The 14,054-nt window shown below is 39.2% G+C and overlaps 1 protein-coding gene across 1 annotated transcript; it reads right to left on the bottom strand.

Moving 5' to 3' along the window:
• Positions 1-219: 219 nt before the first annotated feature.
• LOC104211661 (uncharacterized) lies at positions 220-13,826 on the bottom strand. The gene is made up of 2 exons (XM_009760756.2): positions 13,478-13,826; positions 220-401 (listed from the first exon to the last, which is right to left on the bottom strand). Exons 1-2 carry the CDS (start codon positions 13,824-13,826, stop codon positions 220-222), a joined length of 531 nt encoding a protein of 176 aa, XP_009759058.2.
• Between the last annotated feature and the right edge of the window lie 228 nt (positions 13,827-14,054).

Raw genomic sequence — 14,054 nt, 5'->3', positions numbered from 1 at the left:
CCATTTGCATAGCCCGAGAACACCATGCCATGGCCCGAGAATCCCTTTTAATCTATTGCATATCATTATTCAAAGGTATCATGGTTCGGAGGCATCATCCTCATAGCTCGAGAGCATCATTTCATGGCCCGAAAGGACGTCATCCTAACCGTCCAAAGACAGCATTCATGGTCCAACGGGAACTTGCATCATGTTTAAATTTACGCACAATATACACTTTTATTGCTTATTTGCAGGTAAACCGACGAGCAATGGCCGTCTTAGCAGGATCAACCCCGCTCCAGTTCCCACAGCTCTACTAGACTCTAACCATCCATCCCAACCCGAACATCTCGCCCGTTCTTGAAAATCTCCATCGGCATATTCCGCCGACGAATCCTGAACTACATATGGCTTGATTCCTGTAAGACCAGGGATATGTAGGCAGCTCAGGAACCAAAGCACAGTCAAGTTCTTCAAACCGTTTCTTTCGATCAAATTGGCCATCATATCTTTACCCGACAACTCTTTCATCCTTCCCAGGTAAAGAGGGGAAGCTATTGATACCCAATTTTTCCTTATGTATTTTTACATGCAAATACTTTCAAAATAGCATATATATGCATATATAAGTATGTCCAAGTATTTAAATAATTTTCCTAATTTCTAAAAGATTTTTAAACTTATTTATTGCCCATTTTAGCAACACGAAAACCAATAATTATTCCCAAAATTATTATTTTGGTGAATAACTTAATTTATTCTCATATTTATACCAGAATAAAGCTAGGGTAATTTTTATACATTTTCTACAAATTTATTTGGTATTTTAAAAGTTAAATTGCATATAATTGCAATTTTAGCCTATTTTAAGACTAATAGCATTTTATAATTATGAAATTGTTTATAATATTTTTAAATTAATATTTATATATTATTAACTGATCCAGTACTTTTAATTTGCTTTCAAAGTCATTTTTACTATTTTTATAAAATAGAAAGGGAAAAACTGGCTATTTAAAATCTGACCCATTTTTATTTCAATTATAGCCAAATTTGATCTCCTTAGTTGACCCAATTTCAAGCCCAATTTTGGACCAGCCCAATTTAAATTTAACCCGCCCCTGACCCAACTAATTTAACCCGCCTGGCCTTCCCTCTTGATCCAGGCCGTTGATCATTTTGATCAACGGCCACGATTTTCCCTTTCCTTTTTTAATTCACAAACACTACCCCAATCCCCTAATTTCTCACCAACCGCCGCCTATGAACTCTCAAACACTCTCGAACCTTCCCTACCCCTAGCCCCCTCTCACCGTCTTCCACCATAAACTCACCAGAATCCATGGCTTCTAAGGCCATGAGAGTCTTAAACTCACCTCCCTTTGCTCTTGTACACTTGGTACTTGAAGATTCGGGGTCTAACCTCGAAGATTCTCACTCAGATCTTTGCCGGCTCGAGGTTTCACGGCCATCTCCGGCTTTGCTCCGGCGTATCATGGTCTTATGAGCCTGTTTCTGACTTCTCCGACTCGGATTGGAGACCTTTTCAAAGCCTTTCTCATTCTAGGGTTCTTCTGAAATCCTAACCCTTCGAGGTTTTCTCCGATTTTCTTAGATCTATTATATATCTATGCTCTACTTGGGTTTTTAAACAATTTCCCCAATTTCTTCTTTCAATTTTTTTAAGGTCTTTCTTTTCCGATCTAGGGTTTTCTAAATTGTTTAAGTGATTTCTGACTTTCCTTTTCCTTTACGTGTACTTGCTCCTACTGTGTTCTTGTATTCTTATTTTTATCATGCTCTTGTATGACTATCTTACTGTGTTCTTCTATATGTGCTTTTCTGCTATACTTTTCTGATGTTTTTGTGTTCTTCTACTGTACTTTCCTACTAAGTTCTTAAAGTTCTTTGTTTGCCTTCTACTGAGCCCCGTTTAAGTTCCTTTTAGAAGAACTCCTTAAGCATGTTTCTTCTACTATTCCTACCAGTATTTCCATTATGTTCTGTGAATTTCTCTACTGTATTTTTCTACCGCGTTCTTAAGTGTGCTTACTACTTTTCTTCTACTGAACTTTGCTTGAGTTCTTCTAAAAGAGCCTCTTAAGCATGTTTCCTCTGCTATTCTTATCGGTATTTTCCATTCAATCCTCTGAATCCTGCTACTGTTTGCATATTACTTTGCTATCATGTTCTCTCATGAGTTTTGAAAGAAGCATGTTAGAAGCTTCAATTCTCCTCTGAAACCTCTACACATGTCTCGACTTAACTTGTTTGCCCTCTCCTTTATGTTTTCTGGTTTGTTCGAACTAGGGCTTTATTTCAAAGACCCCTTAGATCTTTCAGACTGGTTTTACACCTCTTACAATGTTGAACTTTTTCTTTCTACTGATTTTACAAAGGCATGACAGTTCTTTCTTGTTTAAGCATGTATGTATGCTTTTATATGTGTGTTTAACCTTTCTTCAAAAGGCTTTCCAACTTATGATTGATTCAGAATCTTTTTTTTTTTAAGATTGATTGATTGTTATTGATTTTCCTTAAGTAAAACCTTTCCTCACTTTTCTAGACTTGGTTCATTCGTACAAAGCCTTCAATTTTGATTTTCAGCCTCATCCCAATGTGTTTATTTTACAGCTTCTACACCCCTATCTGCTTTATTGCCTATGTTTAATGTTAATTTCTTTTACTTGTTTCTGCTATGAATCCATGTACCCCTATTCCCCTCTATGTGATTTGAGTTGTAGTTCATGACATGACAATATGCAAGTTATTGTTCATGTCTGGACTTGATCCCTTAGAGGATCTTGACTCCCAAAACAATGTGTTCTAACAAGCTTGTGGGTGTGCCAGCACTTCCCATTGCTTGGTATGCCCACTAGCCTGTCCCTGTTTCTCTACCACTTCCCATTTCCCCTTTTCAAACTCTGCACTTACACTTACTCTTAGTTTCTAAGCTCTTCCCCCCTCCTATAAGCCTTTCCTTGGGACCTTGAGTTCCCTATGAACTTGGATACTTGAGGGCTAGCCCTTCCACACTGCACTATGTTCTTAATTCTGTATATGTTTGGGTGTGAGCAGTGCCCGGAGTCCATTTAAGGCTCTTAGGGAACTTTGACACATTCAAAGAAGAGAAAGGTTTTGGTTCATGATCTCTTGAAGTTGGTTCATCTCATATTTCAGAACTGGAGTCTGAATTAGGCTCCCCTTGGTTGTACTTTAATTTCTGATGTAATTTTGCTTTTCTTATTCAATCTGGGCTGTAATAATTTGTAATAACTATTGGGGCTGTAAGTGAAAAAAATGGAGGGTAAATCATGCATGCAATAGAAGTAGATATCATGTTCATAGGTATTTATTATACTTCTGCAATCATGTCCTGCTTTCACTTCTGCATTTTCATATAGAAATCCTGTTTATAGGTTTTGCATTTTCATATAGAAATCCTATTTATAGGTTCTGCATTTTCATATAGAAAACATGTCTATAGGTTCATTTCATAACGTTGATCATATAGATAACTTGTCTATAGGACTTCTTGAATTCTGCATATACATCTATCACTAGGCAAATGTGTTCACAGATTTTAATAACAAACAGCATTTTAGATACCATGCCTATAGGACTCCTGCATTTTTATTTCGACTATAAAAGTTTTTAAATCAACAACGCTTAGAAAGCATGCCTATAGGGGTAATCAACCAAATCTGAATCGCCTCGCTCGTTTTAAGTTTAATTTGCAGAACTTCGTAAAAACTGGCAACCTTTCTGTAATCAGTTTACATCTTTGGCTAATAGATAGCATGCCTATAGGTTTCGCCTAACACCTAGGCAAGCTTTAGGGTAAAAGCTATAACTGCGCCAGTCTTTGATAATTACTACCAGTGGGCAGGCGTAATTCGGAGTTCTTATCTGAAAATATGTGATAAATCAGCCTCCTTTAACGTTTTTTTTAAGTTTAATTCAGACCATAACCAGTACATGTAAGACATGCTAAACAATCTGTCTTTAAGTTGAGGAGGCCTGTTTGAGCCTTTTAATGTTATGTGTTTTCCCATATCTGCCCTATGTGTTTTGTTTGTCGCCCTAGATTTTGTCCTTTAAACCATAAAAGCCCAATCTCCCTTCCATTTAGGACTAGTAATCCCAATTGCCTCCGGGACAGATAGGATTGGGACGGGTAAGAGCATGCAATTAAGTAACGAAACTATTCCACGTTTTAATACCTTAACGGGGTGAGAAAGGGTAGATATGGATATGATGACCGGTGCGCTAATACCACGTGTAACCCCTCTTTTGAGGAGTGATTACCGGGTATTGTATTGATGTGATCCATATTATTTGTAAACCTAGGACTCCCTTTCATTTACTTGTGTATTTTATTACTTTTCAGAATTTTCAAACTATTTCCTCAAAATTTTCAGTTTCTTTGTTTCTTCAAACTTTAATTTATTTGCATCCATAATGTGACAATCCCTCATATTTGAAACCTTTATTTGCTTACTTGTTACTTGTACTTAAAGTCACAATTGTAGCCTGGCAGGGAACCATACTAGTGGATCTTGAGGGGTGCCTAACACCTTCCCCTCGGGATAATTTCTAACCCTTACCCAATCTCTGATTTTCTATATCAATTCCTTCCTAGTGTCCTAATGCACTTTAATCATTAGGTGGAGACTCTTCAAATGCAAACCCAATTCCCAAAAGGGAACGAGTTGTCCTCCTAAATGTCATAAACCTGATTTCATGAGAAAAAGGTGGCACGACAACCGGTTGTGGACGTCCGACCATGTTACAGAGGGATACTCGATCAGATTCTTTTTCAGTAGCCTTGAGGCCACTGAGCTTCGTTCGTTCAGGCCTTGAGTGAAGGCCTGCACTGCCCAGTCGTCGGAGACTGGGGGGAGTTCCATCCGTTCCGTTTGGAAGCGAGATACAAATTCTCGCATCATTTCATTCTCCCTCTGCTTAATCTTGAATACGTTGGACTTCCTTGTCTCTACTTTGATGGCACCGGCGTGTGCCTTTATGAAGGAATCTACTAGCATGGCAAATGAATCTATGGAGTTGGGAGCTAGGTTGTGATACCACATCATGGCCCCCTTCGAGAGTGTTTCCCCGAACTTCTTCAGTAAGACGGACTCGATCTCGTCGTCTTTTATGCCATTGCCCTTTACTGCACATGTATAGGCAGTGACATGTTCGTTGGGATTTGAGGTCCAGTTGTTTTTTGGGAGTTCTGGCATTCTGAACATCTTTGGAATGGGCTTCGGAGTCGCTTTCTCTAGGAACGACCGTTGTACGAACTTCTTCGAATCTACACCCTTTAGGACCGGGGGTGCGACCGGGATTTGGTCGACCCTGAAGTTATAGGTTTCGACCTTCTTGTCGTTAGCTGCTATCATTTTCTCGCCTAACTTGATCCTTTTGGTGAGGTCTTCCGGCATTTTTACGATGGCGGGATCGGCTACTGATCCGTTGTTGCTCGATCTCTCCTGTACCTATTCGGCTGGGGGAGTAGTTTCCAGTGCTACTGTGCTGGGAGTTTTCGGTTGGCTTTGCAGCTGAGCGATAGCCAACTGTTGTGCCTGCAACATTTCAAAAATGACATGAAGACTAACTTCCCGTTCTTCCCGAGCTGGGGCTTTTTGGGCTTCCTACTAGTTGCCATGTTATTTGCTCCTGTCGGTGTGTGAGGTTTCGTCGACCTGCTACGTGTCTTGCGAATCCGCGTCCGCTGGAATCGGTCCTGGTGCATTATCGGGGTTCTATGGTGGCGCGCCAACATCTGGAACATCCACCCCATTTTCTCCATGGTTTTCGAGGTTATCGTTCTCAACTCTGTTCACTGAGCCGGACATTTTGACCTGAAATCGAAGATCTTGGACAGCCCCCGGTGGGCGCCAAACTGTTTCCCGTGAAAATGGTAATAACAATTAAATTTGTTAATGGGACTCTAAAAATACGTGATCTATTTTTATACTAGTTATTAAAGCAGTTGATGTTAGATGTGTGAAGCTTAACGGCAAAATACGAACTAAAGCAAAGTTATAATCAAACCGAGGGGCTAGCTATTCGGGCCTCGGACTGATCGATGAGAGGCCTCAAGGTCGATGCTAGGCTTGGGCTCGAGCTGTTGGAGATAATCGGGGAAGGGCTAATAGTTAGGATAGAATCAAGGGAGGCTCTATATGGCCAATAAAAAGCAATAAATGAAGAGCAAGTATGAAAATAGTAAGCAACAGGAATAGTATCGAGAGAATGTGTTAGAGAGAGAAGAAAGAGTTCTTGTATATTTCGTGTAGAATAGTTGGAGTTAACAAGGTTTACAAATTGTCAAAGATTCCCTTATATATGAGGGGTATCCAAACATGGTACAAGAGTATATTAATTACAAAGGTATGGAGATGGGACGGCTAGACGTGATACTAGGCTCTTACAGTGCTATCTGCTCGCCTTGGGAACTCCCCATCCTTAACATCATCGTTGGGTCGAGCGTGGATGGACCTCGAGGGAGAGGACTCGACCGCAACCCCATAGCCTCGAGATCTCGATATGGCTTCCAAAAACACCTTAAGGACGAGAAATTGGATCCTCCGATCTCACCGTATATAACCGTATCGAAACAAAAAAATTTGGTATTTGGTATTCGATATGTTGGTGTTTGGTATGGTATTTGGTTTATGTTTTTAAAAAATTTGCTCTTAGGTATGGTATTCAGTATTTAAAATTAAAATATGGAAATACCAATACCGTACTGAAATATATACTAAGTTACATAATATACATGTTATTGATAATAACATAAATATTAAATTTCTACATTTTACTTTCCGTTATTTTTATATTTTTCTTTAACTTTTACCATCTTTTTTTCCTATTGTACTTGTCTTTCCCCCTTTTCTTTGGTTGTTTACTTACGTTTCAACCTTTCCCCCCATCTAGGTTTAGCATTTTTTATTTTCATCTTTTTTCACTATATTATAATATTTTTATTTTCGTATTTGTGAGTACCTTACTTATGAATATTACAATCTATGGCTTTATGCACTACTTAATATTTGAGGTGAATAAATCGCAGTACCAGACCGAACACGAAATAGAAAGAAAAAAGCCGAACATACCAAATTTAATTAGGTATGGTATTGATATAGCATTTTAAGAAATTGAATGCTGAAAATAATGAACTGAAATATCTAAATACCGTACTATACCGACCGATGAACACCCATACCAAAACCTCATAGTGACCATAGTGAGTCCTGAAAGCCGTCTTCGGAATATCTAAAGCTCGGATCTTCAATTGATGGTACCCCAATCTCAAATGAATCTTTGAGAATATGCTAGTACCCTAAAGCTGATCAAACAAATTATCAATACGTGGTAGTGGGTACTTATTCTTGATAGTAACCTTGTTCAATTGCCTATAGTCAATGCACATCCTCATAGAACTATCTTTCTTCTTCACAAACAATAGTGATGCACCCCAAGGTGATACACTAGGCCTGATGAAACTCTTATCAAGCAACTCCTATAATTGTTCCTTCAACTCTACTAGTGCCATGTGATACGGTGGAATAAAGATGGGCTGAGAAAACGACACCAAATCAATACCAAAATCAATATCCATCTCGGGTGGAATGTCTGACAGGTCTACATGGAATATATCTAGGAAGTCCCTTGCTACTAGAACTGACTCAACAGTAGGAGTATCAGCACTAGCATCTCACACAAAGGCCAAATATGCCAAGCACCCCTTCTCAATCATCCGAGCCTTTAACTATCAAATCACTCTACTAGGAGTGTGACCAAGTGAACTACACCACTCTAACCTGGGCAACCCTGGCATGCCTAATGTCACGATTTTAGCGTGACAATCAAGAATAGTATGGTGCAAAGATAGCCAATCCATACCCAAAATCACCTCAAAATCAACCATATTGAGCAATAAAAGACCAACCCTAGTCTCGTAAACCCTAACGGTAGCCACACACGATCAGTATACACGATCCAGCATAATAAAATCACCCACCAATGTAGACATATGAACATGCATATCTAAAGAATCACGAGGCATATCCAAGTAACGAGCAAAATAGGACGGCACATAAGAGTATGTGGAACTAGGGTCAAATAATACCAAAGCATCCCTATGGCACACTGAAATAATACATGTGATCACGGCATAGAAAGCAACTACCTCTGGCCTAGCGGGAAATGCATAGCAACCAGGGGCGAACCCACATAGGGTCAAGAGGGTTCATATGAACCCGATTCATTGAAAAATAACAATGTGTATATTGTTGTATTTTTTCTTTCTTCGAGAAAATAATGTTATATAATTTGTGTTGACCCCCTTAATACAAATATAGTGTCCAAATGGTCACTCATTTTTTCCAATTGTACAACAGCCAACGGGAAAGTTTATCCTATATATATAGGACACTCTTTTAGACATACATACATAAAACATAAGAAAGTATAATTTAGGAAAAGAAAACTAAATTTCGAAACCCTTTGCTTCTTTCTTGGCTAGATCTTTCACTTCTAAGTTCGAAGTCACATTACTTCCACAACCATCTTCGTTGCCTCTACGCAATGACGCTTCTCAATGTCTTTAAATATTTACTTTTTTGCATTTTGAACCCGCTTGATAAAAGTTCTAGGTCCGTCACTGATAGCAACGAGCCTGAACTCCGCCTGATCGACCTCCTCCTCTAGAGTGGCCTTAAATTAACTGAGCCCCAACCCTAGCTCGTTGTTAGGGTGGTGTAACTGTTGGTGGTGACACCATAGGCTGCATGCTTTGTTATGGATCTCTACTTAGAAGTTTGGAGTAATCCCTCTTGAGATGACTCAAGTCTCCATATTCAAAGCAACCCCTCTTATGATGCTGCTGACCCTGATAACCCGAGTAAATACCTATGAAACCATGAGTAGATGGAGCACGGTAAGAACTCTCTGCTGGCAGTGCACTAAATGATTATTGAACTAGGCAAGCATTGTATGAACTGTGTCCAAATGAAGGACCATGAGGAATCTAACAAGCTGCCTGAGCAAGCCTAAAAGGACAACCTCTGATGTATAAGATTAGCCTCTAGACGAGGCACCACCTAAACCACGGGGCCTCTAGGCCTCCTTCTCCTCTCCTATCGCTCGAGCCTGTGAACATACACCAACTGCCGAGCAATCTCAACCACCTAGTCAAACCTAGCATCCGCCTCGGTCTCTCGAGCCAAACTGTAATGTAAACCATAGTTGAGGCTATCAATGAACCTCTCGAAGATAAGTACAAATGGCTTTGTATCGATCCGCAAGACTCTACTAAACTTTCTCATGACCCTTAGAACCTGCAAACCTAGGGCTATAATACCAACTTGTCATGACCCAAGACCGCCAACCGGTCGTGATGGCACCTAATGCACTTGCTGGACAATCCAAACATAACAATAATGAATCATAATAATAGAAATAATGAAATAGTACAAGTCTAAATCCATCAACATAACATAATAGCGTCGTTACATAATAAATCCCCCAAAACTGGTAAATAAAGATTCATGAGCCCTAGATGGAAATACAAGTCTGAAATGCCAAATAATCATATTGTCTGAATGAAAGACAACAGTACAAAATGAAAAGAGATGCCAAGACTGCTGTCGAGATGTAGCTCTACCTCATCTCTCCTAATAAAACTCAGTAACAAGCCTCAGCTATTGGTGGCTCAGTCCAACACCTGGATTTGCACAATTAACTGCAAAGTGTAGTATGAGTACAACTGACCCCATGTACTCAGCAAGTATCATAACTAACCTCGGAGAGGTAATAGAAGCAAGAATTATAAATGATACTCGCTAATCATATGTATAATTCATAATTTTAATAAGTACAGAACAACAATATCATCAAGTCATGAATCAGATATAAAACCACCTTGGTGCACACAATAACTTAACATACTCTTTTCTAAACGATCCAGCATATAAAGAAGATATGCAAACAAATCTAGTAAGCAACCAAGGACATTGCAAGTAAAGATGAAATGCAGTAACCGAAACAAACATTGGCTAGCTTTTCCTTAGAGTCTCAATAATCGAACCAAACCACTTATTAGCTTTCCTCAAACTGCATGTACACGATCAAGAAGGAACATAAAAAGGTGACCCTAAGAGGGATAGATCCATATCCACATGTTACATGGAGTAGTCATGCGCTAAAGATCACAATCCTCTTGGCGTGGTCACATGCTCAATATCACAATCCGCCCGGCGTGGTCACATGCTTAATATCACAATTCGCTTGATATGGTCATGGGCTCAATATCGCAATCCGCACGGAATGGTCACATGCTCAATATCATAATCCGCACGGCATTGTCACGTGCTACTAGTCAATCCATATCATACAAAAAGAACACATACAAGAATGCATGTACATGATCGATGAACATAAAATTTCATACTCCTGGACTGGTATAAGTGATATGTTATGATGTATGCATGTGTAAAGTGTGCTATCATAGCTCAAATCAGGCAAATACATCACGAAAATAACAATTATCAGGTTCAATTAGGAGATTAACCTATATATAACCTCAAAAGCATGGCTCATATAGCTCACAACAAGGGTATAAATTTAAGAACCATCACAGCATGAAGCTTAGCAATCTATCCAAGACATATCATAGCCTAAACACTACCAACTTATCACGACCCAAAATCGCCAACCAGTCTTGATGTCGCATAAAGCACTTGCTAAGCAAGTCGAACATAACAATATCGAATCATAATAATAAAAATGATTAAATAGTGCAAGTCTAAATCCATAAACATAATATAATAGCGTCGACGCATAATAGATCCCCTAGAACATGGAAATACAAAGTCATGAGCTCTAAAATAGAAATACAAGTCTGAACTTTCCCTTGGCTTCTTCTTGATGAGGGAATATTTTCTTTAAAATCAACTGCCCCGGCATAAATTGGCGAGGTTTTACCCTTTTGTTGAATGCACTAGCCATCCTATTTTGATATAATTGACCATGGTATATTGCGTGATAAGTGGAGATTTTGACTACTTATTAGCGCCTTTTTACTTTTGTTTTAGCCCAAAAGTGTTTAATTGTATTCCCTAAAACTGATGAAATATGCTTAATTGCAGGAGTATTGGAAAATGAGCCACAAAGATAAAATCCAACTCAAAAAAGAGTGATCTGAACTCAAGGACAAAAATCAGGCATAAAAGCTTAAGTGTGGACCGCAGATTTCCTTCTGCGGCCGCAGAATATGAAGGAATTCCATCAGAGGCCAAGTGCAAAGTGCGGACCGCACAATTATTGTGCGACCGCAGAAGTCAACTACGCAGTCGCACTCAGAAATGTGCGGTCCGCAGAAGAGCCCCGTGCGGCCGCACCAAGAATTGTGCGGACCGCAAATTTTGAAAGGTGTGGTCGCATTCCAGAATTGTGCAGTTGCATATCCAACTCCTGTCAAGACTGAAGAAAAGTGTGGACCGCACATGAAATTGTGCGGCCGCAAAACCTTCGAAAGGTCATTTTAGTCCGAAATTTCCAGCTTTGTATAAATAGATTAGTTTCACGAATTTAGGTCAAGTTTTGAATATTGAAAGTTCTGTAGCCATTTTTCCTTGCTTCTTTAGGAAACTTTAGCTTACTTTGGTGATTTAACATTGGATTTTTATCTTTTAATCTTTCAATATGCATTTTATCATATTTTCTTCCTTGTTTTCTTCTATATCTATTATAAGTAGCTAGATTTTTAACTAGGGTTGTGACTCAACCCTAGTGTATAAACCTAATGGGTATTTGATTTATGTCTTGTTTATAGTTGGGTGTTTATTATTTAGCCTTGTTCTTGCTTTTAATTGTAGAATTAATGGTTGCAAACATTATTTCATGCCTATTGACTTAGTCTCTACTTGAGAAAGAGAGACTTAGTCTAGAAAAACTTGGGTAACAATAATTTGGGATGAAATCAAGAGATTGATAGTCCCAATTAAAGGGATGAACCTAGAAATAGTAAAACCCGACTTGAGCATATTATCAACTATTTGGTTCAATACCCATTTGGACTTGAGAAAGCCAAATTGGGCAAAATCACTCTCTTACCGAGAGGTATTGAGTGGGTACTTGAGTGTTGATATCTATATTACACCCCGACCAACAAAACAAGCTTTAAAGTTTACAACCCATTAGGCAAAAACCTAGGTGAAGGTCATAGCCCTATGCATTTTACATTATTTGAAAACAACAACAAAAACACAATTTCTTAGTTTCAATTATTTGTATTTCAATCTTAGTTTAAACTAGACCTAGAATCTACCAAATTTGTGGAAGTTTAATTTAAGATAGTTCAAGCTCATTCACCATAATATATACTCCTAAATCCCATTCATATAGCTCTCTATGGAATTCGACCCCGACTCTCAGTTGGGTATTACTATTGCATCGACCGTTTTATAACCTCGAATAGAGGTGTGACTTGGACGAGATCACTACGTCTATTCTCTTCTAGTCAATAAGCATGAGTTGCTCTTGCCTGACTCGTATCCATTCTGCATCGCACAACCTAGCTTCCTGAATGACTCTCAAGGATGGTATCTCGACCTCTGCAGGTATCACAGCTTCGATGTTGTATACCAACCTGTATGGTGTTGCCCTAGTGGATGTTCTCATGGTGGTCCGATAACCCAGTAAGGGGAAGGATAATTTCTCGTGCATTGCCTATGATTGTCCATTATCTTTCATAGATATCTTTTAATACTTTTGTTGGCTGCCTCAACTGCTCCATTCATTTGCAGTGTGTAGGCTGTAGAGTTATGATGGACGATCCTGAACTTCTCACAAATTTCCCTCATGAGATCACTGTTGAGGTTTGTTTCATTGTTAGTGATGATTGACTCAGGTATCCCAAGCCGACAAAATATGTTGTTGCAGACAAAATCTGCCACTACTTTCTTCGTGATGGCTTTGCATGTAGAAGATTTAGCCTATTTAGTGAAGTAATCAACGTTTACCAAGATAAAATGGTCCATTTGATGCAGTAGGCTCTATAGGTCCGATTACGTCCATCTCCTAAGCAGTGAATGGCCAAGGTGATCCCATTACATTCAGCTCATTGGGTGGAACCCAAATAAAATCCCCGTGGATCTAGCACTAGTAACACTTCGATACATAGCGGATGCTATCACTCTCCATGGTCATCCAAAATTATCCGGCTCTTAAAATATTCTTGGCTAAAGTGATCCATTCATGTGAGGTCTGCATGTCCCTACATGTATTTGTTCTAGCAACCTGGTTGCTTCAAGAGCATCTACACATCTCAATAGATCCAATTCTGGGGTTCTCCTAGACAGGACTTACCCGTTGAGGAAAAATTGATTTCCTAGCCTTTTGAGTGCTCGCTCCGAACCATTGGTGGCCTTCTCTGGGTACTCTCTTATTTTAAGGAACCTTTTAATATCGTAGTACCACAGCTTACCATCTGGCTCTTCATCTATATGGAAATAGTACACATGCTGACCCTGGACCTCTATCTCAATAAGGTCAATGTTATTCTTATCTGGATGATGGATCATGCATGACAAGGTTGCGAGAGCATCAACGAACTCGTTCTGGTTCCTAGGAATGTGTTTGAACTCATTTTTTATTAATTTCTTGCACAGCTCCTTTACACAAAGCAGGTACAGACGGATCTTAACGTTCTTGGTGGTCCATTCTCCTTGAACTTGATATATCAACATATCAAAATCTCTTATGACCAGAAGCTTTTTGATGTTCATGTCGACTGCCATCCTAATCCCGAGGATGCATGCTTCATATTTGGCCATATTATTGGTGCAGGGGAACCTTATCTTTGCTGATGCCGGATAATGTTGTCCTGATTCTGAAATTAAGATTGCTCCAATTCCCACTCGTTTGAAATTTGCTGGCCCGTCGAAGAAAATTCTCCATCTTGGGTATGACTCTATAATGTCTTCTCCGGCGAACAACACTTCTTCGTTTGGAAACTATGTAGTGCACTCATAATCCTTGTCCAATGGATTATCTGCAAGGTG

Source organism: Nicotiana sylvestris, chromosome 9 (genome assembly GCF_000393655.2).
Source record: "Nicotiana sylvestris chromosome 9, ASM39365v2, whole genome shotgun sequence".
Taxonomy (NCBI): domain Eukaryota; kingdom Viridiplantae; phylum Streptophyta; class Magnoliopsida; order Solanales; family Solanaceae; genus Nicotiana; species Nicotiana sylvestris.
This window is presented reverse-complemented; position numbering and strand designations above follow the sequence as displayed.